Source organism: Oculina patagonica, chromosome 12 (genome assembly GCF_052425735.1).
Source record: "Oculina patagonica isolate OP01 chromosome 12, crgOcupat, whole genome shotgun sequence".
Taxonomy (NCBI): Eukaryota; Metazoa; Cnidaria; class Anthozoa; order Scleractinia; family Oculinidae; genus Oculina; species Oculina patagonica.
The window spans coordinates 29,190,449-29,213,866 of record NC_135769.1 but is presented as its reverse complement, the minus strand read 5'-3'; the positions used below and the strand labels follow the sequence as shown (position 1 = coordinate 29,213,866).

At 38.7% G+C, this 23,418-nt stretch overlaps 2 protein-coding genes and 1 long non-coding RNA gene across 4 annotated transcripts in view; 2 read left to right on the top strand and 1 right to left on the bottom strand.

The window, feature by feature from the left end:
- The window catches only part of LOC144634087 (uncharacterized), a 65,680-nt gene that overhangs the window by 26,274 nt on the left and 15,988 nt on the right, over positions 1 to 23,418 (bottom strand). The window lies entirely within an intron of this gene.
- LOC144634046 (pyroglutamylated RF-amide peptide receptor-like) lies at positions 1,442 to 7,484 on the top strand. The gene is made up of 5 exons (XM_078492990.1): positions 1,442 to 1,515; positions 3,482 to 3,622; positions 5,305 to 5,572; positions 6,298 to 6,555; positions 6,877 to 7,484. Exons 2-5 carry the CDS (start codon positions 3,507 to 3,509, stop codon positions 7,240 to 7,242), a joined length of 1,008 nt encoding a protein of 335 aa, XP_078349116.1. The 5' UTR covers positions 1,442 to 1,515; positions 3,482 to 3,506; the 3' UTR covers positions 7,243 to 7,484.
- On the top strand, positions 14,842 to 19,977 carry LOC144634048 (pyroglutamylated RF-amide peptide receptor-like). Of its 2 annotated transcripts, XM_078492992.1 has the most exons (5): positions 14,842 to 14,876; positions 15,685 to 15,814; positions 16,327 to 16,597; positions 17,945 to 18,205; positions 19,123 to 19,977. In XM_078492992.1, the coding sequence occupies exons 2-5, from the start codon at positions 15,708 to 15,710 to the stop codon at positions 19,486 to 19,488; spliced, it is 1,005 nt and encodes a 334-aa protein (XP_078349118.1). In that variant the 5' UTR covers positions 14,842 to 14,876; positions 15,685 to 15,707; the 3' UTR covers positions 19,489 to 19,977. The 2 variants fall into 2 exon arrangements, with proteins under 2 accessions (XP_078349118.1, XP_078349119.1); XM_078492993.1 differs by lacking the exon at positions 14,842 to 14,876 and having other exon boundaries at positions 15,674 to 15,814.

The following is a 23,418-nucleotide window of genomic DNA, read 5'->3' as shown; positions in this document are numbered from 1 at the left end:
CTACGACTTCAAGAAAGAAATTTTGAAGAACTTGGCGGCAGAAACAGTTCGAACAGTGCGACTAATAGAGTGGGAGATAACTAATGGACAAAATTAAACAAAACACTCCTAAACATGACGCTCAGACATGTTAGAATACTTATGATAAAACACAACGAGTTGCATTATTTTTATATTATCAGTACGATACTAAATTTCGCGATTTTTAACTTCCCGTGTCCTATATGTCGCGAGTATTAAATTTCGCGTTTTTTTTTTTCAAAATCGCGAAAATCGCGAAATTTAGTACTCGCGAAATTAAGTGAGAATAAGGTACATGGTTCTGTTATTTTCTATGGGTATGGGGCTCTGCTCTGCGGCCCTTCGGGCTGCTGGGAGCTCCGCTACTAAAATGCTAAACAGCAATTATAAATAAACGACCGAGTGCTCAAAAGAGGACTAGGCAATAATAGTTTCCATGGCGTTTTAGCGAAAAATCTGTCTTACAGATTTTTATTTTATTTTGCAAATATTTAATCAGAGCCATTTTTTAATTTCTGAAATTTTGAAGTAGGGTCATTCGTTTAGATTTTGAGAAAAACAATATGGATGCTAAAAGTGCCCAGTCTCATTTGAAGCACTCTGTCGTTCATTTTGGTTGTTTATTAGCATTTGTACCGTTCAAATGTCGCATATGATGTTGTAATGCTGCAAAAAACAGTAATATGAGAATTGCTAGTGCCGACAGTGTGGTAACCAGGATTTGTCCTAAACGGTCAGCGCAACATTCAATTTTTCAATCTGATAACATACGAATCGATGTCGTTTTCAGTCTTCAAAAGAAATATCCGGCCGCAAAAACAAATATAAAGCAAAAAAAATTGATCCGTGAAAGGCAGAATAATCAATACTTATGTCAATGTAAAAAATAATGTTTATTTAACAATTATTCTTTGAAATCGAGGTGAAAAACGGCAGAATATTCACCTCGCCGCGAAATATTTTGCCGCTATTTACTAAGATTTCAAAGAATAATTGTTTTAGCATTTACACACGATGTGATCTCAACAATAAGCGACCTTAAAATTTTCAGAAGGAAACCATTTGAAGTTAATTTAATTGACCTCTCAATTTATGTGTGGAAAACGTACAAGCGGCACTAGCCATGCGCGAAACAGTTTGCAGAATCTTCAAACATGGCAAATCTAGTTAGTCGTCGATAAAACCTTCGTCACAATCTAACAAAATGGCCCTTTAACACCATTCAAACCAGCAATCTGAATTGAAAACCTGCTTACAAAATATTTTGACTGCTAAATGAAAGCTTTGGAAGTTCACTTAAAATGACAATTGAAAGAGCAGTTGGCGAAGGATACTCCTGAAAATTGGTATTACACAATAAGTTGTGACAAATGGGTGCACAAGGACGTTCTCCTAGATATTTGTGAAGGTTTTTGGTCTATAACACTTGATGCTGCTGCAAATAAATCCACAGTATTCATTTCTGCTGATGCGGGGGCGAGAAGCGACTTGACGGTAAGCAACATGTTTTTTCGTCGCTCGAGTTGTGTGGACATTGTGCTGCAAATTGCGAAATATGTAGTCTTCTCTTACTTTGAAAACATCAGGCCAAATTGCGTAGTCTTTTTGCACATTCTGGTACAGGCATCTTATTGTGTTCTTAGTAATTCTGATTCAGAAACATAACGCTGGCAAAACGCGCGTTTACGCCGGTCATTCAGTTTGGATCACTCATAAATCTCTCCTGGCCAGTCAGATTGCTTGAAACACCAAGATAACTGAGTATCTATATACTAATCAAGACTGCGAACACTTTTGAACTCTTTATTCAATAATTAATATAAACTGTTGACATTTGTATTTTAAATAACAAGCGCTTGAGTCATGGCAGTTAAGCCGGGCGGCATGTCAACTCTGTTTTGTTTTTTCGTTTTGAAAACGGTACGAATGCACTGTTACGTGTTGACTAAGAACCAAACTGCTTGGTAGCCGTTCCCAAATTATCGCCCCCGGATTATCGATGTTTGTAAGCGGTTGGAAATCCGAGTACTCTTTATATATTAACGCCTACGAATCCGAACACCCTGAATTCGATGAGTACAGAAACATTAGTGGATGCGAAAAAAATTATACCAGAGTTTAAACGTAATCTTTTCCATTATCCACCTATTTGAAATTATCAGTTTATCTAGGCTTCGTGCATCTTTTTGTCGATTTTCATCTAAGGTGAAACAAAACTAACATTGTCACTCTTCAATCATGTCCAAATCAGCGGGTGTTACCAGCATTAACAACAGTTCTCTCCATACTCTTCATTGTAGGTATCATTGGGAACTCACGTTTGTTTGTTTGTTTGAAAAACCGTCACAATAGTGCGCTCTGCGCAAAATTAAAAAGGCAACATAATAGTGCTTTTGAAAAAATATGCGTTAATTAATAATAAATATGGCGCCACGTACTGGTAGTGTTTGGTCAGATTTTTTTTTAATTTTAAAGAATTTTCAATCGAAGAATCAACCTTTTTTTCAAGGAATTAAATTATTTGAAGTTGTGCGCTTAGCACTTGAAGCATATTGACTGTTATTGGTCGTAATTGATGTGTGAGTGGCATAGGTGTTTCATTTCAGGCGCCCAATTTGGAGGCAAAGTTGAAAGCCGTAAGAGGGCATGCACGCGATCGCTCGTCTTCCATTTACGAGAACCAATCAGAAACGAAAATTTGGTTATTAATATAATGATTTTTGAAACACCTGCTTGCTTCTGCCCTCAAGGAAGTCGGTAGAAAACGCATAATATCCAAAACTGGTTGTGCATGCATTTTCTTTAACTATTAACTTCTCGGCCCCTGTGAGATCGTCCAGCCCTCTACTTTAGTAAGGTGTCTGAACTACTTTTGGAAAAAGGAGAACAAATCTTCAGGTAAAGCACATTTACACTTCGAAATTATTTGCATTTATCTGTTTGTAACTTGCACCGGCACTAGCTAAATTGGTCAGCTTGTGCACTTCGAATTGAACAAATATTTAAAAATATTGCCAAAGTACCTGTTTAATTGTTTAAGGCACCATTATATGAAATATCCCTGTGAACACTTTGCAAGAGACAAAGTTCTCTACGTCAGAAATTACTACAAAAACTTTAACTATTGGTAATTAAGGTAGGAAAAGAGACAAAACTAAATAACGGAAGAGATGAATAGTGAACTCCGAACTGCGACATTAAGGTCAGTTAATGGTAAAATGAGGTGCGGTTATTTGTAATTTCGCTATTTCCATTTCTCAGTACTAAATAAGCCTTTTTTCTTCCTCTCCTTTTAAACCAATATCACTAACGCTTGTCATGGCATTAAGCTAACTCAGTGCTGTCATGTGACCCCGACCGTTGTTCATCGTCCATTATAACTTTTCCCTTCAAACACTTCCTTTGTCTCTGAAGTATAAAATACCAATTCTTCACGCCTACTTGTTTTGTTTTTATCCAGGTCACAAAACTAACGACACAGTTTTATGATGTCTGAACCAGCTTCGATTGCCATAACAACGGTACTCTGCATTCTCGCCATTGTTGATATCGCGGGGAACTCTCTGGTTTGTGCGATCATAAGTAGAAATCGGGATATGAGGTATGCTAAGACTAAAATTAAGATGCTATTTTTATGAGCTTATATGCTCATAAAGGGAGTTTGATTTGAGCTAGGGATCAAAACTTTCCTTAGAAAATAACTTGGTCGAAAGCAAAGCTTTTCCATTTTACTAACCAAAATTGTTGATACTTTATTGTCAAACAAATTACACTTGCGTTTAAGTCAATTCTACACACCTACGTACCACAGCTAACTTTGAATGCGGTGTTAAGCTAACGTAAATGCATGGCGTAAATGTCTATTTAAGCAGCTTTACGCTACCTTTACTTTTTTAAGGTGACCTTTTTACCACCTTTACACTCGATTTTGGATGCACGTATACGTCTTATCGAGCTTCTGAGCTGTATGAGCTCTTCTGTGTAACGTGGGTAAATAAATTACATTTTTTTACAATTAAAAAGACTGAAACTTTTAAGTGATCTTTAAGTTGGCTTAAAGTTCCTAAAATGCAAACTCTACGCCAATTTTAGGTCACATTAACAAAAGGTAGCGTGAATGCCGGTTTAACGACCTACATTTAATTCATAGCTCATAGTCGGATAGCCAACTTTAAAAGGGATTTAAGCCAATTTTCCGTAAATCTGCATTAAAAGCTGTGTTGTTTTATTTCCAGCTAGAAACTTCGACTTGAGAACACTTGTTCATTTAAATCCAAAATTTTTCGCGACCTTTTGGGAAAACAGGTTACTTGCGAAATCGCTACTTTCAATACGTCATTGATATCAAGGCTAGCGGGCCGGTGGGGTCACTAATTTCGAAATTTACTAACAGGAGTGAAAATTTATGATATTTTCCGAGTGATGTTTTTTTCCCTTTACGTGATATTTCAAGTTCCACGTACGAATAATATTATAATGGCTGACATCTGGCTATGTCTAAGATTCTAAGATGCGTTTAATTTCACCTTTTGTTTCCTTCTCTGTGGGTGGTAAAGCAGAGCAACAGCAGGCTAAATAGAACTGATGCATATGTTTGCCGTTAAAGCTGTTGTAAGCCCCAGGGGCTTATTTCATTTGGAGACTTTTCAAGGGGGGCGGGTGGGGCTTATTAGACGAAGACGGGCTAAATTTAAACTCAAACTCAATCTGGGTACATATGAAAAATATAAAGTAGGCTTCCTTCAAAAATTGGTTCGTGCTTTAGCGTGCACTATCGAGGAATGGTGCACGCGGGAAGATTAATTGATTCTTTAGCTTCTTGAGTGCATTACAAACTTCCCTAAGTGCACCATAACTCGAGCTAAAAGCGTGAACCAATTGTTTAACAATATTGTCGGTGGAAATGTACAACACTCGCGCGAGAAAATAATTTTTTGCGAAGCGATTTTTGGATTATTGGATTTTGTGCACGCCCACGTATACTGAATTTGATTACGTGGCGCTGCTAGCTATGGTATAAAATGTTTTAGTGCTGTTTATTAACCCACTTAGTACATGAAAAAGGAAAAATGTCCCAAAATATCCTTGTTTTCTTGTTCTAATGATTGTCCTGATCATCCTGGAGCTTGTTAGAGAGGGTGGCGTAAAAGATAGGGGGACTTAATTGAGTTTTTACGGCATGTCCTTGGTTAGTATGAACAAACTGTATGCGTCGGAATCATCGTACGCTGTTCTATCTCTGCTGTTTTGTCTTTATTCATCGAATGCCTTTCAATTCCACAGGATGCCCATGAGTTTTCTGCTCGTGAACCTGGCTGTAGCGGACATCATTTACGCGGCGTTTATCACCCCCAGAGTTTTCTACCAACTCCCTTTCGCTCACCATCCAGACGGGATTGGTGGGACGATTTTATGCAAATTCGTCTCAGGCGGAAGCGTCGCATGGACTGGATCAGCTTGCTCGATTGTCACTTTCGTTGCAATCGCTATTGAACGATATTACGCAGTGATGTATCCTCACAAATGGAATCTTACAAAGCGTAAACTACAGGTGAGTTAGCGTAAAAAAAAAAAAAAAAAAAAAAAAAAAAAACATTTTTGTTAAATACTCAATAATAGTTCATGATAACAGACAGGCCCATAATCCTGTCAAACCACCCATAAAAGTACCGTATTTTCTCGATTAAATGCCGAGCCCCGAATAAACGCCGGGTCGCCAAAGTAGAGTGGTAAGTAAGCCTTTTAGGCATTTATCTAAGGTCCAATATGCTGTAGGTATGATGAAAAGATACATTCATGTCACAAATAGTGATTAAAAACCCTTATTTAATAAACATTTTGCTCAAATAAACTGCACCATTCAAATAAACGCCGGATCAACGGAGCCAAGTTTGAAGTAAACGCCGAGGGCGTTTAATTAAGAAAATACGGTACGCCACTTGCATTTATATAAGAATCAAGTTTGCGCATGTGACTTCATTAGCTGCTTGCAGATCGATCGTCAACGTACCGACAAAACTTCACCAAAGCTAATTTTCTGATAATCAGATGACAGCTAGTTCCAGTTTTGAATTTTAAACAATTGTCTTCGATATCTCATAAGTTAAAAGTTAAAGCTACCTCCTTTTAGTTAAAAGATCCTTGTTATCAAACTATTAGATGAATACTCGAAAATAATTAGAGACGCGCCCTACTTGGTAAAAACGTACTTTTTCGCGCCAAAAATGGTGGGTTCACATCTAACAATATTACGAGATTTAATATTTCCAATTACAGGTGATCATTCCTGTTACTTGGGTCTTCGCTGTGATATTCAATCTACCGCTGTACATTGTAAAGGACGTTGTGATAAAGGAGAGCGGTAACTCCTGCTGGTCTCTCTGGCCTGAGGGCTGGATGGGGAAGGCCTATAGCGTGACGTGGTTGGTCGTGGTATTTGCTTCCGTGTTAATCATGGCTGTATTGTATTCACGTGTCGTGCACAATTTGTGGTTCAAACGCAATGACAACAATCAGCCTTCCCGCCAACAAAAGGTAATTGAGCATTACGTGATTTCACATGCAAGACTTTTCTTTTATTCTCTGGTAATGCGATTCCCCTTAGTCAAGAAGAAGCCAGTCGACTAGTATGTTTTAAAACTGACTCGCACCTAGTTTCATCCACTTTTTCTCCTTCGCTGAAAAACATAAAATGTGTTAAATGTTATTTTATAAAACATAAAATTGCGACGTTATGCCAGTTCAAGTACACATAATAAAGGCATTAGCCTGGCGGTTTGAAGACGCTGTCTAACCCTTTGGTCTAAAACACCTTTCTCTGTGGATTCAGATCCTTACATCTCTCTCTATACACAGGGCGTCATGAAAGTGAGAAAGCGTGTCACCTTGATGGTCATAGCTGTCACTGCCATATTTGGAATCTGTTGGGGCATGGGCCAACTTGTCTACGTCTTATTGTACTTTATATCCAAAGAAATTGGCGCCATCCTACTTGCCATTGCTGACGTGATGATCTTGTTTAACTCTGCCGTCAACCCGTTTGTGTACGCTCTGTTGAACCAGCAGTTCCGGGAAAAGATCAAAAAAATGATAAGCTGCCCCAGGCCTGGTTCCTCAGCACTATGGGTTCTTCCTACGCCTGAACCACTGGACATCGAGACTGCCGACAACACCCAGCCGACCAGCAAAGCAGGACCATCTTCCACGTGCACAGAACTGTGATCCAGACAGTGTTTTGAGTCAGTTAACATAATTGAAAAGCATATTACTCACTTTCAGAATTAAGATGTAAAAGACGATGCATGTAGTGCAAGACAGTAGTGCTAAGTAGAGAACTTTATCGACTTCAAAGTGAAATCTGTCATGTTATTCTATTTATGTAGTATACTACTAACAACTGTGTTCCACGCATGCCATTGCAATTGTGGCGTGCATTAATTGCTTTCAAATATTATTTATAAGTTTATCATCATCATTATCATCATCATCATCGTCGTCGTCAACATCATCATCATCATCATCATCATCATCATCATCATCATCATTATCTTCATCATCATCATCGTCATCATTATCATCAGTACTTACACAACGTTTGTCTAAGGTCCCGTTTAAGTCAAGGAACAAAACCGTCCAGGATTAAACGTCAATGAGTTAAACGCTCTTTATGATATGCAAAAGTATAAAAATATAAAAATGTCAAATTACCCAAACATCATTACGTGCTTAGAATAATTTTCAATAAGTGTTGTAAAACCAAAACAAAAGTTATCACTCTGGCCAATCACAATTGATTTTACTTTTGATTGGTCGAGAAAATGTCGCAAGTTTTTGGTAACCAAATCACTAAGCAAATTAATGCATAACAAAAGTCATCTCGAATTACTTTCGACACCAAGTTAACACTCCAGGAGAATGTCCACTTTTGGAAATGTGGAAAACAATAGCGTGACGTAACAACATGGCGGTTGTCAATTCTTCCCGAGTGGACTCCACTTGAATTTTATATTTGGCTTTTTTCAAGTTTTCCCGTGGTGCGTTTCCTGTCAGATGGTAACACAACACAAAGAAAGCATTGAAGAAGCGTTATGCGTGACAATTGTGTAAAATCACGGCGGATTGTGCGCGGAGGTTAGAATTTACTTTCGATGCGTATGTTTGTTTTGGTTGTCTTTTGGGTCGTTTCTTCAGCGTTAATCCAGTGTATCTCTTGTGAAAAATTTTTCTGAGCCTTGAAAAAATTCAGGGACGTTCTACAGTTATTTTAGTTGCTCTGTGCGAAATCTGAGCGATGGGCCGCAATTTGGGTGGATGGGCCGCGATTTTTGCTGGAAGCCATCGTCTACGCAAAATGGCACTGCTTACAACTAATCTGTTTGGGCTTCTTTTCGTTCGCTTCAGTCGATGACTTGATGGATAATTGACGTCAAAGAACATCTTAAATATATCCACTATCGCCACAGATTATCTACTGGACGTGTTTAAAGACACAACAAGGACAACAGGATGCGAGCTTTGTTTTTTTGCTGGTCTCTTTGGACCGAAGATCGACGCGCTTGAAGGCGCAAAAGCACATTGAAATGTATTATTAAAAAGGAAGGGTATCTGCCGAAAGCAACCAAGCATGGACTCGCCTGAAGCGAAGGAAATTATTTTCTCGATAAGATTCAATCTCTTGATATCCTGGAGTTAGAAAAAAATGGAAGGAATGAGAACCCTGGCGAAATGCGTGATTGCGCCATGCCAGGGAAGGCGAAGGAGACTTCAATGTATATTTATTCATTTCAGTTTAGTCAACTTATTTCTAACCAGCTAGAAGTTCTGACGGTTTTGTTAAAATGTTTATAAGGAGCTCCAAATTCATTGAGCTAGCCTCCGACTTGAGGTCATCGGTCTGTTTGAATTCCTGGCCAGCTATTTTGCGAAGCAGAGTTTGACACCTTTTGACGCCTATTTATTATAAATATATGTTAGAAAGGTTTGTCGGGACTCATTTTTATTGCAAGATAAAACTCAGTACAGCTCACTTTTATGTTTTCACTACAAGACCAGCAGATTATGAGCTGTCGCGAAGGATTTTTTTTCTTATATTTTTATTGTGTTACCAAGCCAGGCTGTTTGATTTACAGCAATGTAATGTCACTGTAATGTGTCGCTTCCTTCGACGCGTGTTCTTTTTTCTTGACTCAGTTGCGCCAAATATTCATGTGGCTTCTACGAAGCTATTTACGTTTTCGTTAAATTCCTAGAAAACAAGTAATAAGTTTAACGGGTTATGTTAGACCGGTCAGTTCTGGCACGATTATACCAAATGTATATGTTTTCATGTCAGTTTGCGAGATCGCGTTTAATTTTTGAATTCGAGACGTCGCTAAGCTAATGCCCAGGATGCAAAGCTTCTTAATCGATTTGGCGTAAATTATGAGAGTATCTTATTTGAAAAACCGGAGTTCATAGCTTCTGTTATTCAATTTACCAAACCAAGTGCTTAGTGTTACATGTATGTCGCTGGTATGTACATAGCGCGCGACAGAAAACGCTCGTTTCCGCTTTACTCACCCTCGGCCAAGAGAGATCAACGGCATATTTTTTTTCTTTCTGCAAGCCGTAAATAAAGTTGGGCCCAGGATGCTTAACTCCTTGCATGATGTGGCAGAAACTGCGATAGTATCTTATTTTAAAAGCGGAGTTCAATGCTCAGTTCTTTTAATTTACCAAAACCAAGTGCTTGGTGTTATGGGCATAGCGCGCGACAGAAAAGGATTTAAAATGCAAGCGCTCGTCTCCGCTTTACTTATTCCTGGCCACGAGAGTTCAATGGCATATTCTTTTCTTTCTGTAAGCTGTGAATTTCCGCCTAGTTAATAGAACGAAGCATGTTTCATTCAGATTCGAGCTCTGTATACTTCGCTGTTCTAGATTTCGATCGACAGAGCCAGCATGAATATTTTATGTCAACAGACCTCGCATCATGTGACTCCAAATTCGAGCAATGATTGGATAACTGTTTGTTTTGATCTGCGGATCAAAACATTTCCAAAAGTGGACATTCGTCTGAACTGGTTAAAAATCGCTCTATTAAACAGTACACAGGATGACGTAGAGAGATCCCAAGCTACAGGCAGGGTTCTTTGATGGATCGAAACGACGAGCTGTAATGTTTTAGGACTGAAAACTGAGAAGTACTCGAAATTTAAGATGTATATAATAAATATAAACGAATAAACAATGACTAGATTGCTTCACTTATCCTAAGAGTGCTCTATGCATGAATATGCAGAGCTAAATACAAATACAAATCTTACTATTTGTATAATAAATATATATATTAATCATTAAGGTGTCGCTTCAGCACACTTTGAATTAGCGTGGTAGTTTAGTTTGAAATATGCTAAAACTAATGGATTAAATGTGCATGCTTTTTGATTCGAGTTTTGAAAAACACATTAGTTAAGACTAAGACGTTATGAGTGTATAATTGCTAACAAATGGCATTTGATAAACTGAATGTTAACATGAGTCACGGATAATAAACAATGTGAACTAAGCTATTGTTGTACATATAAGAGGTAATAAATGGAGCAAAAAATGACAAAGTGAAAAAATTATACGAACTGACGATAGCTTTGAGCTATAAGCTCTCTTAAAATGCTGACTTGTGAGTGGTTAGGTCCCTAGAATTGTAGCGTTGTTGATATGTAATATATAAAGTAACTTAATTGGTCCTTTGACTCCGACTTGGACTTGACACGGACTTGGTCGAAGTTTATAGCGTAAAATTAAAGAAACAATTGTCCTATTATAACGGTATCGCGCTAAGGACATATTTCCTTGCTCAGCAGGGGTGGCTATCATCTATGTATAAGATATCCAGAACTTACAACTGCGTTTCGTTCTTCATTTTGCTACAAAATAGCATAATCTTCGGCACTCCGTTTCGAAGCGAGAGTTCAGCACGAAAAGCGGAAATGACGCAGACTTTAGTCGCAGCCTACATCCGGTTTGAAATCCTATTGAAATAGTTGGGACGGTGCTGTATTTCAAATCCGCTCAGTGGAGAAATCCTAGTCCAAATATCCGTTAAATAAACCATGCCTCATGGGTGTGTAGCTGGTAGATGATCGAACACTGGTGGAAATGGAGTTAGCCTGCACAGTTTGCCTTCAAATCCACAGTCTCCAAAATTGTGGACAAAAGTGCCGCGGAACGCTCGCGTTGACTCTTCCCCAACATCTTCGAGCAAACGGCTTTGTAATGCACACTTCGCCGAGGAATGTTTTGAAGCCCAAACTGTTATTTCCATGTGTTAGTGATAATTAAATGTAGAAAATATATTAACTAAGAATTAATTGCAAGCAGCTGTAATATGAGCGTAATCCCAGCTATATGTTTTACGTAAAGCTTGGAGGGGTTTAATTTACTTCTCGTGAAATTTGATTTAAGCCTTTAAGCTTTTCCCGATTTGTAATTCCCGATGTTAAGATATTTTCATGTGCCGGTGAATTGTTGACTTAAACGTCACCAGTGGACGAAGAGTTGAATAAGACGTGATTTGTGCGGAATAATTTTGTTTTGCGTGATTTTTGGTTTTGAAGTGATGAAACTTTTGTCAGTTATTTTGTCACATGCATAATCTTAATGATATGCAACGCTGAAATCAAATTCAATTCTGCGATTTTACGCCTTCCGAGCGAAACAGTCTAAACAGGGATCGCCTTGAGTTTCGCATGAACATAAAACAATTTTGGTTATTATTGTTGAAATCACCAAATAATTTAACGTGATTCAATTTTGCAAATGGCTATAGAGGACAGTGTAATATCGACAGAAATCAGGCTCGAAGAGGAACACACTAATGTTGGTTAAAAGATGAAATCTTAATTTTGAATTATTGTTATGTTTTTCGATTCAAAAAAGATAATACATCCGAAGAAATGATGCATTTCCGCCTAGATGTTACATGGAAATTCATCGCAGTTGGTATTTGGTGAGCGCTTAAACTGGTCCTTTCAAGAACATCTGAATGGTCCGTACTTGCTTGACTATCGTACTGCTCAACATATAGGGCGACGTTCCATCGCAGTCGTACAGGGTAATTCTCTCCACGTTCTTTCTTTCAATCTTTCTTTCGTAGACGAATAATTGAGGCTGAAACAACTGGCTTCTCATGTCTACGTCATAGGTCAAGTGAATCATCACAGCATGAATTTCGCTTCCGTTCTCCAGTAAGGCCCAATTCAGCGCGGCTTTGCGATCGGTTTTTATCTTATTTGGTTGAGAATATAGAGTTTTTACCACATTTGAATGAAATATGGATATCATGTCAAGGGTATTCCTTTAATTTTAGTGCTGCAACCATGTATTTTTAGTTTAGAATGGGCGCGGAGCAGAAAGCCACAACTCTGTGGGCTCCCCACGTGCATGAAATATTTATCTGAATATTAATTATTTTGCTGATATTTTCTTGATTTCGGTTTCACCTAATAAAAATAAGAAATCAGCACTACGCTATAATAACAGTTTTTGAACGTTTCCTCCTGATGATATATTGTAATTCTGCGTCTGTAACACGAATTCTGATTAATTCCTTTTTATTTTTTTGTTATTTCCATTTTGTCTTAAGTTCTCCGCTTAAGTATTGTAAAATTGGTTCAGTATGAGTGAAATTTTCGTCGGTTGAGTCTAAGCAAGGTAATGCCGGGTGGCATTGTGTTACAAAGAGAAATATTTCACCAGTCCTAAATACATAAAGGTTTGTTTTTCTGTTCTAAGAAAGGAAAAAAAATAGGTGAAAGCTGAGCTCACTGGAAGGACCATGTGCGTTTAAAATATGTTTTCTTTGTTAGCATTTTGATCGCATTAATTGCCAATTAATGATGCAAAGCGTGTTCAGTCAATTTCGCTTTTAGTGATTCGGACTTACTTTCTTGTTATTTACCTTTAATTCCCTTTTTCCTTGTGTACGTGACCTCCTCATGGCCATCTCACCCAGTCACTGAACATTAATTGCGACTTATCCCGGCCCTTCCTTTGAAAAGGCCCCACCCACACCTAATGATATCCGCCCCTTCATTAAGTTTCTTCATCAATAAGTCTCGTTGTTTCCTGTCTTTCCAAGAAACTTAGACACCCCCACTAAAAATAAGATGCGAGTTACAGGAATAACCTTTAACATGTCAGCAGTGTACTTTCACTTTTTACTCGTGACTTAATTTTAGTATGCAACTATTCACGAAAACTTTCTCCTGAGTGGAGTACTTAAAGGCGAATCGCACCTCGTTAATAAAATTATAAGGAAAGAATTGCTTTTAGACAACAGAGACGACAGCCAGTCGTCGAAACCCACAAACAGTAAGTAGAAGGCTGCTGTTGTATTCAATGACATATACTTCATTCTGAGACTTGTTCGTCTATCAACAAAATATTGATCCAGCACCGTATATTGATCAATATTATAATATCTAGATCAACTTCAGAACTCGTTTATTGATTGTCGAAATTTTAGGGATTTAAACTTCTGGTGAACTGGGCAATAGACGCTAAGAAAAAACGCTTATACTAGAACACTGTACGTGAGGAACAGCTACTCATCATTAATTAAGTCTTCCCCTAATAAATTTGACCATTGGTCGAAGTGCAACCAAAACAAGTAACCGTACACATCGTCAATAAAAGAAAATACAAAACCTCAACCTGGGTCAATTCAATAAACTTTTTATTTATTTACACGTTGCACGTTGTTTTTACAAGCGCCCGTAAAATCAAGTTCAATAAACGTCGTAACAAGCCGGAGTTACAAGCGTCCGACTAGTACATAGTTACAGGTTTAGCGCTTAACTTGTAAAATTTGAAATCATTAAACCAATCCAATAAAAAAATTTACAGGAGTCCAACTTGTTTTTGTCCCACTCCTCGTTTGTGAACTGCAAGACCAAACTACAAGTCGTAAGTTACTTGTAAGCTTCGAAGGCAACTTGTTGCCGGCTTAATTAAAGAAGAAAACACGTCGTCTTCGAGCGAAGAGAAGGACCGAAACAGTGCCAGTTTCCTTTCAAGTTAAAAATAACCATTTCAGACAAAGTTTCGCACCAGCGATGACGAAAGTGAACTGATGATAAATAGATTTTATTCCGGGGCCAAAACTCCTGAAACTGTTTTTAACTGGCGCAGATTCACCCCTTTCGTAACTGAAGTTGTTAACGAGGCTATGTTTCGCTTAATCATTTTAAATACAACGCCATAAAAGGTACAAAACTCTTATGTTCAGCGAGCCCGAAACGTGGCGCGACACAGTCGGCTTCGCATAAAATAAATTTTTCGTAAAGAGCTGTAACCCGTTCAGTTTCATCCGGAAAAATTTTACAAACGCAAGTGGCTTGAAATTGAAATTTAAGTCTCGCAAAAATTCTTAAAAATGTATTTGCTGTGTAATAAAGTTAAATGTAGCCAAATTTCATTTTCTTTTGTGCTATGCACCCCCCCCCCGGCGCCCCGGGCTACTCGTTGTATCTATATATAAGTATCTTCTCTTCAAGAGGTAAACAAAGAGGGAAGAGGACATGATTCTCGTTAGAAAATTTTGCACGGACATAGCTAACTTCTTTTGTTGTTTAAAAAAATGTTTCCAATGTCTATTAAACGCGAAGGTCGTCGCCTTTAGGTTTGCAATATATCAGTCTTGATTTAACTTGTAAGTGAACTTTCCACCGTGAAATCCTCGCCTTGTCCGGATTACTTGCTCCTCTGTTTCAATGGTGCATTATAATCCAAAACTGACAGAACAGTTTTTATTCACTTCAGTCGGAGCTGGATTCAGAGAGGAGTAGCGGCATATGTTATACTGGAGTCCTTAAAAGGTGGGAGTTCAATGATTTACAAGTCGGCTGTTATCGTACCCTTAACAGAGCTTAGCTGGTAGAGCACACTCGGTACGTTTTGCTTAAGACAGCAAAGATTTTAAGCCGTATCAACTAGGACTCGCAACTAGACTTTACGGTTCGTCGAAGGCGGTCATATTGATATTTGGCTTGAACTTTACAGCGGCTTAAGTCTTAGAAAATTTCTATTTTGCCTTCACTACACAACCGAACACACACAAAGACTATGAGGCATGGGCACGTTGGTCAGCCGGGCCCACGATAGAACGCTTGAACTTTACAGCGGCTTAAGTCTTAGAAAATTTCTGTTGCAATGTGCGGAAGGAGTCTGTCCTTTCATTAAAATTTAAGTTACATCCTGGGTTTTTCTATGGTAATGCATAAGACGAAAAGCAACACGTTCGAGGAAGCCACTTCGAGTCACGTTTTCTGTATTTAGCACGTTTAGGTCTAAATGAGTCTAGAAATCATCTGTGCAATGACGTTAGACTTATCAACTATCGGCATACATCGGCAACTATCGCGTATCCGAATTCCTTACCCCTTACGGCCCTTTTGCATTAGTGGTTGGCGATAATAGATCGTTTTCACGTGACGTCACGGCGGCCATGTTGGGGGACCAGAACAATAGATTTTCTCTCCGTTGGGAACTAAATTCCATTTTTATGCAAGTTCTTCGTCAACATTTTGTATTGTGTTGTCCACTAATATGGCCGCCTTGCCACGTGAGTGATAACCGTCTACATAGCATTAATATTTTATGCATCCTTATGTTGCTTTGATCCAGGTCAATATTGACGCTCTTCCATCATGTCAACTGGTGTTGCCATAACAACGGTACTCTCCATACTCGCCATTGTAGATATCGTGGGGAACTCACTTGTTGTCTTGATCATAAAGAGAAATCGAGAAATGAGGTATGCCAAAAAACGTTTTGTACTGCAACTTTGTTGTTAAACATTCAAACATGGATGAGAGCTTTAATAAAGGCGAAGAGTAATTAACCAACACTTAAATAAAATAGCCTTCGAATAGACTTTTCTACTCAAGCGGGAAATAACAGGGAGAGGGAAGTGTAATAAACGAATATCAGTATTAAAAATGATAATAAAGGTGTAATAATAGGCAGCCTGCGATGGACTAGCATCCCATCCAAGGAGGAGTAGAAATACTGTCTGCTTACATTGTCGCTTAACGCTTCAAAAAGCGGGAAAAGCTCCGATCTGATGAGCTACTAGGCCTAGACGCAGACTTTATCTACCTCCCGCTGGAGTATCATAAATTGTCGACTATTTCGAATTCATCTTAATTATCCGGGTTATTTTTTCGAATGTTTCTTCCACATGCAGTGCACATACATAACACAACAATGGGCCTTCATTTTTCTGATATTTTATCTGTATTTATCAAACGCTTCTCTATTCCATAGGATTCCCATCAATTATCTACTCGTGAACCTGGCTGCATCGGATATAATCTACGCGATGTTTATCATTCCAAAATCTCTTTTCAAGCTCATTCTTAACCACCCTGACGGCGTGACCGGTACAGTTTTATGCAAATTGGTGACACGTGGCAACTTCGCTTGGGTTGGAGGACATTGCTCGATTATCACTTTGGTTGTTATCGCTATTGAACGATATTATGCAGTTATGTATCCTTATCGTAACAAATGGAAACTTACCAAGCGAAAACTGAAGGTACTGACAAAATTAAGTTAGTTGTAAATAGAATGTTTATCGAATGTCATAATTGATTAAAAAATCATTTAAACTCGACTCCTCATTGGTTAATTCGACATTCTTAAACACATTTGCCCATGGGTGCACGCTGACGTCAATGTTATATTTTCTTGGCTTGTTGCTTAACTGGCGTCGTGGCGACAAATGTGCACCTAGTCAAACCAGAAACGTTTTTGACAACACAACAGAATAATGAAACATAAAAGTTATCATGAGATATTCTGTGGTAAACAACCCTACACATGGCGCAGTTGTATATGATTGGAAGTAACCATTCTAGTAGCCTGTTCACACATCCTCTATTTTCTCCATGTTCGTCGAATAACTTGCGCAAAACTCAAGGGAAGGGGGATGTCACTATGTCTCGTCAACGATCTCGTATTTCCGGATCGTATATAACTTTTACGTAGTGTGTCGTAATTTAGCTCTTAATAATGTCAATAATCCCAATTTCCTTTACGAGCCTTAATATAAATTCATATGAAAACGATGCACATGTGATATTTGCCAACCCTGACCGGAAATTGCTACAGATGAATTATTCTAAAGTGCACTGCAAAAACCAGCAGCAAGCTTTTTCCACCTTGCAATGTTGCTAAGTGGTAAAATGCACTCGATCGATATACGTTTTTTTATTATTTTTATTTTTATCAAAATTGCATAAACATGGGGAGGGCCAAAAGTGTGAAAATAGTTTTTCAACACTTGTGACCATGGTCGTAGCTTTTGTTGATACATTTGCAAAGTTAACTAATCTTCTTGGATGCATGCGTATAGCCCAAAATTTATTCTTTTTTAGAATGGTTTCGCTGGAATTTGGCCGATACTGAAAACTACAGCACGTAAGCAAAGATCAATGTTCTGTGTAAAGGATGTCAAAAAGGTTTTGTTACGGAAAATTGATGACGTATTATTGTATTGTTTGGTTACACATGGTTTTGAACAGAATTTTCATGAATCGATAATCCATATCGGTTTTGATCATGTTCAAAACACTAAACAAACTGACGTCCCCGTACATGCAAGATCTGTTCTCCGCTCGTATTTTTTTTTTCAACAGTATTCGTAACTCTGAGAACATCCTGCAACCTAAACAAGGACTAATTATCTTTAACGCAGTTCTGGTTATTCTGGGCGGGGCTTATCTTTGGAATGGACTGCCATCTAAACTATGTAAGCCATTAACCCTGAAAAGCTTAGATTGGGAGTCAATGACTTTAACTCCCCTAACGGGCACCCACATGGAAAACACGTACACTGTAAAACAGTATTGTCAGTGACGAGGTTTATATTGTACAATTTCAGACGATTATTCCTGGTAGTTGGCTCCTCGCCTTAATATTCAACATTCCACTGTTCCTTGTCGTTGACATTGAGAAGGAGACGAGCGGCAACTTCTGCGTGCATGCCTGGCCCGAGGAGTGGATGGGCAAAGCTTATAGTTGGGCACTACTAGTTTTACAGACAGTTCTTCCCTTGTCAATGATGGCTGTGTTGTACTCCAGAGTCGTGTACACTTTATGGTTTAAACGTAATGTCGCCAATAAACAGACCCATCAACAAAGAGTAAGTGTGTAGAATCAACCAAGAATTTATCAGTCTCTTCTCGTCACGTGGTTTTCTTAGTTAAAAGGGAGGTCGCAGACGCGCAACATAAACGTACTTAAATTAATTACAAAGTAAATGAAAATGAGGCGTTAACCGAAAAAAAAAAAAGGTGAAAGGTGATTAATACTTTATCCCAAAATTTTGCTTTCTGGCCTTTCCCAAAATATTCCAGACAAGCAACGTTTATTTGGGATTTTTGTAATGAAAAAATCTACATTGTAGAAGTTTTGCAACGGGTTCCAGACCATAAACTAAGCAGTCAGTTTACATATATATCCTAGTTGCTTAATCTGTAAATATCTCTGCGAGGTGGGCTCTTTTATTTCTAAGGGCACTTAACGAACGAACCTCAAAAATCAGTTTTTTGCGTATTTTGGCGAAATTAACATTTTGTCTACTCGCCAACAAAATTATTTTCAACACTGAAGCTCGGCTCGGTCTCAATGATTATCTGCTGAGTCACGTTCTAATCAAAACTATATAACCGTTTTGGCCTTTGTTTTGTAAGCAGTATTGATCAAAATAAAGCTTATTGCGCAAGGATTTCTCCATGGGTATAACAAACTTACTTAGCTACGGGGCTCTGCGTCACTTCGCTATCATCATTTACATTCCTCGTGCAATTCTCTCGCACAAATACCAAACAATTCTTGTGTTTTGCGGGTAAATTAGAGTACTGATTACGTATACCAAACATAAGCTTGAGTATATGGCTTTATCGGAGAGTCTATCTGACAATTTATTTTAACGTAGCTTACAGCCACGACCACGTTAAATAAAGATTTTTGTTGTTGTTGTTGTTGTTGTTGTTATTTTTCGGTTTGTTGATCAAGATATTGCTACATTAATCGGACTTTATATCTCTCTATACGCAGGGTGTCATAAGAGTGCGGAAGCGTGTCACCTTGATGGTTGTCACTGTTACTGCCATATTTGGAATCTGTTGGGGTGCAGAGTCAGTTGAATACGTCCTAAGGCAATCTCCTTCCCTAAACATCAGTCCAGTTGTAATGGCCACTGTTGACACAATGGTCTTATTCAATTCTGCTGTCAACCCGTTTGTGTACGCTCTGTTGAACCAACAATTCAGGGAGAAAATGACGAGAATGATTTGCTGCATTGGTTCCTCAGCATCCAGTGTTGTCAGTGTTCATACTTCATCTAAAGCTCAGGACATAGAGCTTGCTGACAACACCACCAACCGGACCCACGAAGCTGCAGAACCATGCTCCACAGAGTGATGCGTTCATTTATTTCTAGTGTTTCAAGTCAGTTAAGCTTCTAAAGAATAATACTCACTCGTTAGAATTTAGATGAAAAAGACGACCGTCGGTCACTTTATTATCGGAAAGGAACAGTAGCGCTGAGTAGATTGCTTGATTAACTCCCAAGCAAAAACAAGGAATTGTCTGCTAAGCATCTGTTTGTATTGTATGATCTTCATTACATGTCATCATTGACACTTTCCGCAGAAGCGGCAGAGCAAGGAGGTGGGGGCAAAGGAAAAGCTGTAGCTTTCTCGAACTAAAATTGGAGGGGGCTCCGCTCAGCCCCCCTCCCGCTCCCGCGACGGTTTGCTGCCAAAACGTACTTCGTGCATAATCGGCAGTGAGAACTGTGCTGCCTGAAGTAAGTCAGGATACAAATATAAGAACCATGTGCGAAGCTTTCAGCAAAACTCCTATCACCAAAACGCTACTAGGAGAGGTCCACAAACCATTAATCAAAGGCCCGTTCATGGCGAGCCGCGGGCCTTAGCAACCGAAATATGGGGGAAAATTCGTCCCCCATCTGACCAGAAGTCTATTGTTTGAGGTCAATGACGCGTAAGCCGTTGATAGTTTCAAACCACATGTATCTGGAATTCTGAATCCTCTTTCGTGGTCGTCATACGACTTAATCTGTCAACGGTGTATTAGCAAACGCTCGCCGACGAGACAAAAACATAATCTAATGCGTACAGATATGGTTACAATCCTGAAAAAAAAATCGTGCTCGAATCGTGCAAAAAAGTTTCAAAACGTTTCTTCTGAGCTACATGACGAGTAGCTGACACCGTTTCCCTACATTCGAATCTTTAGAACCCTGTATTGGTATTTATTTCGAGATCTTTGGTGAACATGTTGCGTTACCGTGACGTACCGAGTGTACAAAAATTTTCAGGTCTGTCGACATTCTACTCGCGCGCAGCCAACTGTTTAACTCCTCAGTCACATGAAATGTTCGATCAAAACAGAAATAAATTTAATATCGTAGAAGTGCAGTGAGCTTTTTTCAAAACGGCAAAGCAAAGGCGACTCACCCGATTACTCGTCCTTATCAGGCGAAGCACCCGACATAAGAACGGCCGTGTTAAGAAAACCACTGTGATGAAAATAATTTTCTAATTCAGAGTTGGGTCACAAAGCAAAGGCGACGCACCCGATTGCTTGTTCTTCTTTAGGCGACACACCCAAGAGAACATGTGAGCTAACTCTGTCTTTTCTTTCCAAATACAAAACAAACTAGTAGTGAAGGATAGTTATATTTGTTACACTATCCCGAGGCAAATGTTTGATGAACATTACTTAAAGTGACTGTCGAGCCGACAGCTATAATTTGTCCCGATTTATTTATTTCGGCTTTACCTCAAATACTAGCACAATAACGCAACAGTTCGCAACAGTAACGTTTGCAACATAAAAGAGCTTAATACGTTGACTCTGGTTGTTCGGTAAGTGTATTCGATCGGCCACAAGCGAAGGACAGATATATGAATCAACGTCGTTTAAATCCGAAATCTACAGGATAAAGGCATAACAAAATCGCACTTACCTTTGCGATGGTGATAGGGAAGATGAATTGTGACCACATCAATCATTTATTAAGTTGAAAAATGCTTCAAGAAATTATTTGCCGACGATTAATCTTCACAGTGGAGACAAAGCGCGCAAAAGTTGATGAGCGCGCCATAAATTTATTTTGGCGCGTCCAGTCGTCGGAAAAATTCTCCAATCCTACTCGCTTCGAAAACTTTGAAGGCTTTAAAAGAGGCAATTTTGAAAAAAACTTGTACATACGCTTTTCTCGCTGAAGACTGGCACGGAGAAAAAACTCGCAATTACTCCATTACATGAAAATCCGCCGAATAATTTAAAAGACCGCGCTCGACCTCGTCAGGCTAGTACCGATTTAACCATATTAACAGACAGTTGCGAAATTTAGACTAAATGACAAGCGTTGACAACCTAAGTAACACCCAACAGACCGCACGTAAAATGAGACGGGAAATTGATCCTAGGAACCGTCACTCAAACTAATTAGTAGTAGGATGAAGCGCGGCTCGTCATGACCTGTCTCGTGTTACGCATATTTCAACAGTTAAGGTGGATTTCCACTGTCGCGTAAATATTTACGTACGTAAAAGGTGCGTTAAAAAACGTACGTTGACAAATTTTCACGGTTGCGTAAAAAGTGATAAAGGGCGTTTCTTTTTTACGTGCGTTGAACGTACGTAAATGCCCGCCATCCTGAATCATCAAGGTGGTGAATATAGTGTGTTATTATTCAACACATGCGCGCGCTGCCCATATATGGTCAAAATGTTAACGATATCTGTCATCCGTACATAACAGATATCCTGCGATATATGTAGGTTGCGAAGATTCGTCCGAAATCTTGTAAAGCGCTGCATAATTATAGTTTTTCTTTCTGCAAAAAGTGTTTCGTTGGCAATTTGTTGAATAATAAAACAATTATCCTGCTCAATCTTGCGGAATATCGTCTGATTTTAGCCAACTCGGCCTACGGCCTCGTCGGCTAAGTATCAGGCGATATTCCGCGCGATTTCGCAGAATAATTGTTAATTATTGGCGGACATATTGGAGGAGTGAGACAATAAATTGTTTTCCTATAAAAAAAAAACATTAACATTTTTATGCAAATATCTTGTTGTTTGACTCTTCCAACATGGCTGCCATGAAAACACTTAGCACCACACGCTAGTAAAAGAAATGCGTGAATATGACAAAGAGGCATTTTATAAAAACTTTTGAAAGACACCATCAAGTAAAAAAGATTTGAGGCGACCTTCCCGGATTCCCGGTTCCTGGTTTTACGTGACCTGGTGCCAGGCGTTTTCTTTCACTACTGCGTTCGTGTAATTTGATTCTGTAGTCAGTTATATAGATTATTGACTGAAATGTTCGGACTTTCTCAATGAGAAGTGCTTCTACTTCTGAATGTTTTCCCATGTAAATCGACGGCTATTTTAAAACAAAATGGTTTTCCACATGGTAAGTGGTGTCATGTGACAAAATCCAAAAGTATGATTGGGTAAATCGCTGCGTACCGCAGACAGCCGCGAAAAATGTTGAACGCAGTTCAACTTTTTTGAAAACATTCGTGATCGCTACGTGCGGTTACGTGCGTGTAACGTACGTAAATACCAGGGAAAAAAAAGGTGGCATTGGAAATTGGACAACGTAAATTCGACGCACGTAATCGCGCGCGTAAAATTTCATTTTTACGTACGTTTACAATTTTTACGTACGCTAACGTGCTTAAACAAAAACGTTAACGTGTTTCAACAAAAACGCAACAGTGGAAATCCACCTTTATTATTTGTTTAATGATATTCTGTTCTAACAATTAACGTTAAGATAATAGGTCATAATAGTTTCCTAGCTTTTCATAATGTAGGAAAAATATGAGAGAATAATATAGGGCAAAGAGAATTGTGGATTCTTAATACTGTAGTTGTATGAGTTAGATCTCGCACTTGCGTTTAACTTCCGACATCCTATATATATTTTTTTGCCTACAACAAGGAAGGCATCTCTTTCTCGCCAAAACATTTTTATTTATTATTCCGCCAGTATTTTTCCTATCCGGCTATTTTTTCATGCACCATACGAATCCCGCGTCCCGCACTTTTTTCCATCACTTTCTCGAATCCCGTTTTTACTTTCCTCAAAAGTACATTAAAAAAAGACTAATCTATGCAAAAGTTAATAAATATGAGATGTAGATATTGCTATGCATCTTGTGTCCTCAGGGGAAGAGTTCCAATGCCACTGCTTGCCTTAAATTTGCACTCAAGCAGTCGTGACCTCCGGGTTTTCTCCGAACCCTTTACTTTTCGGCATTTCTTCTAATCCGTTGAAGGTTTTCAAGTTGTTCTGTAATCTTAG

What these genes read in the sequence shown, in the direction of transcription:
- LOC144634046 (XM_078492990.1), top strand. Translation starts at nt 3,507, where the DNA reads ATGATGTCTGAACCAGCTTCGATTGCCATAACAACGGTACTCTGCATT. An exon ending in AGTAGAAATCGGGATATGAG is followed by an intron (nt 3,623 to 5,304) that starts GTATGCTAAGAC and finishes TCAATTCCACAG; the next exon opens with GATGCCCATGAGTTTTCTGC. An exon ending in AGCCTTCCCGCCAACAAAAG is followed by an intron (nt 6,556 to 6,876) that starts GTAATTGAGCAT and finishes CTCTATACACAG; the next exon opens with GGCGTCATGAAAGTGAGAAA.
- LOC144634048 (XM_078492992.1), top strand. Translation starts at nt 15,708, where the DNA reads ATGTCAACTGGTGTTGCCATAACAACGGTACTCTCCATACTCGCCATT. An exon ending in AAGAGAAATCGAGAAATGAG is followed by an intron (nt 15,815 to 16,326) that starts GTATGCCAAAAA and finishes TCTATTCCATAG; the next exon opens with GATTCCCATCAATTATCTAC. An exon ending in TTACCAAGCGAAAACTGAAG is followed by an intron (nt 16,598 to 17,944) that starts GTACTGACAAAA and finishes GTACAATTTCAG; the next exon opens with ACGATTATTCCTGGTAGTTG.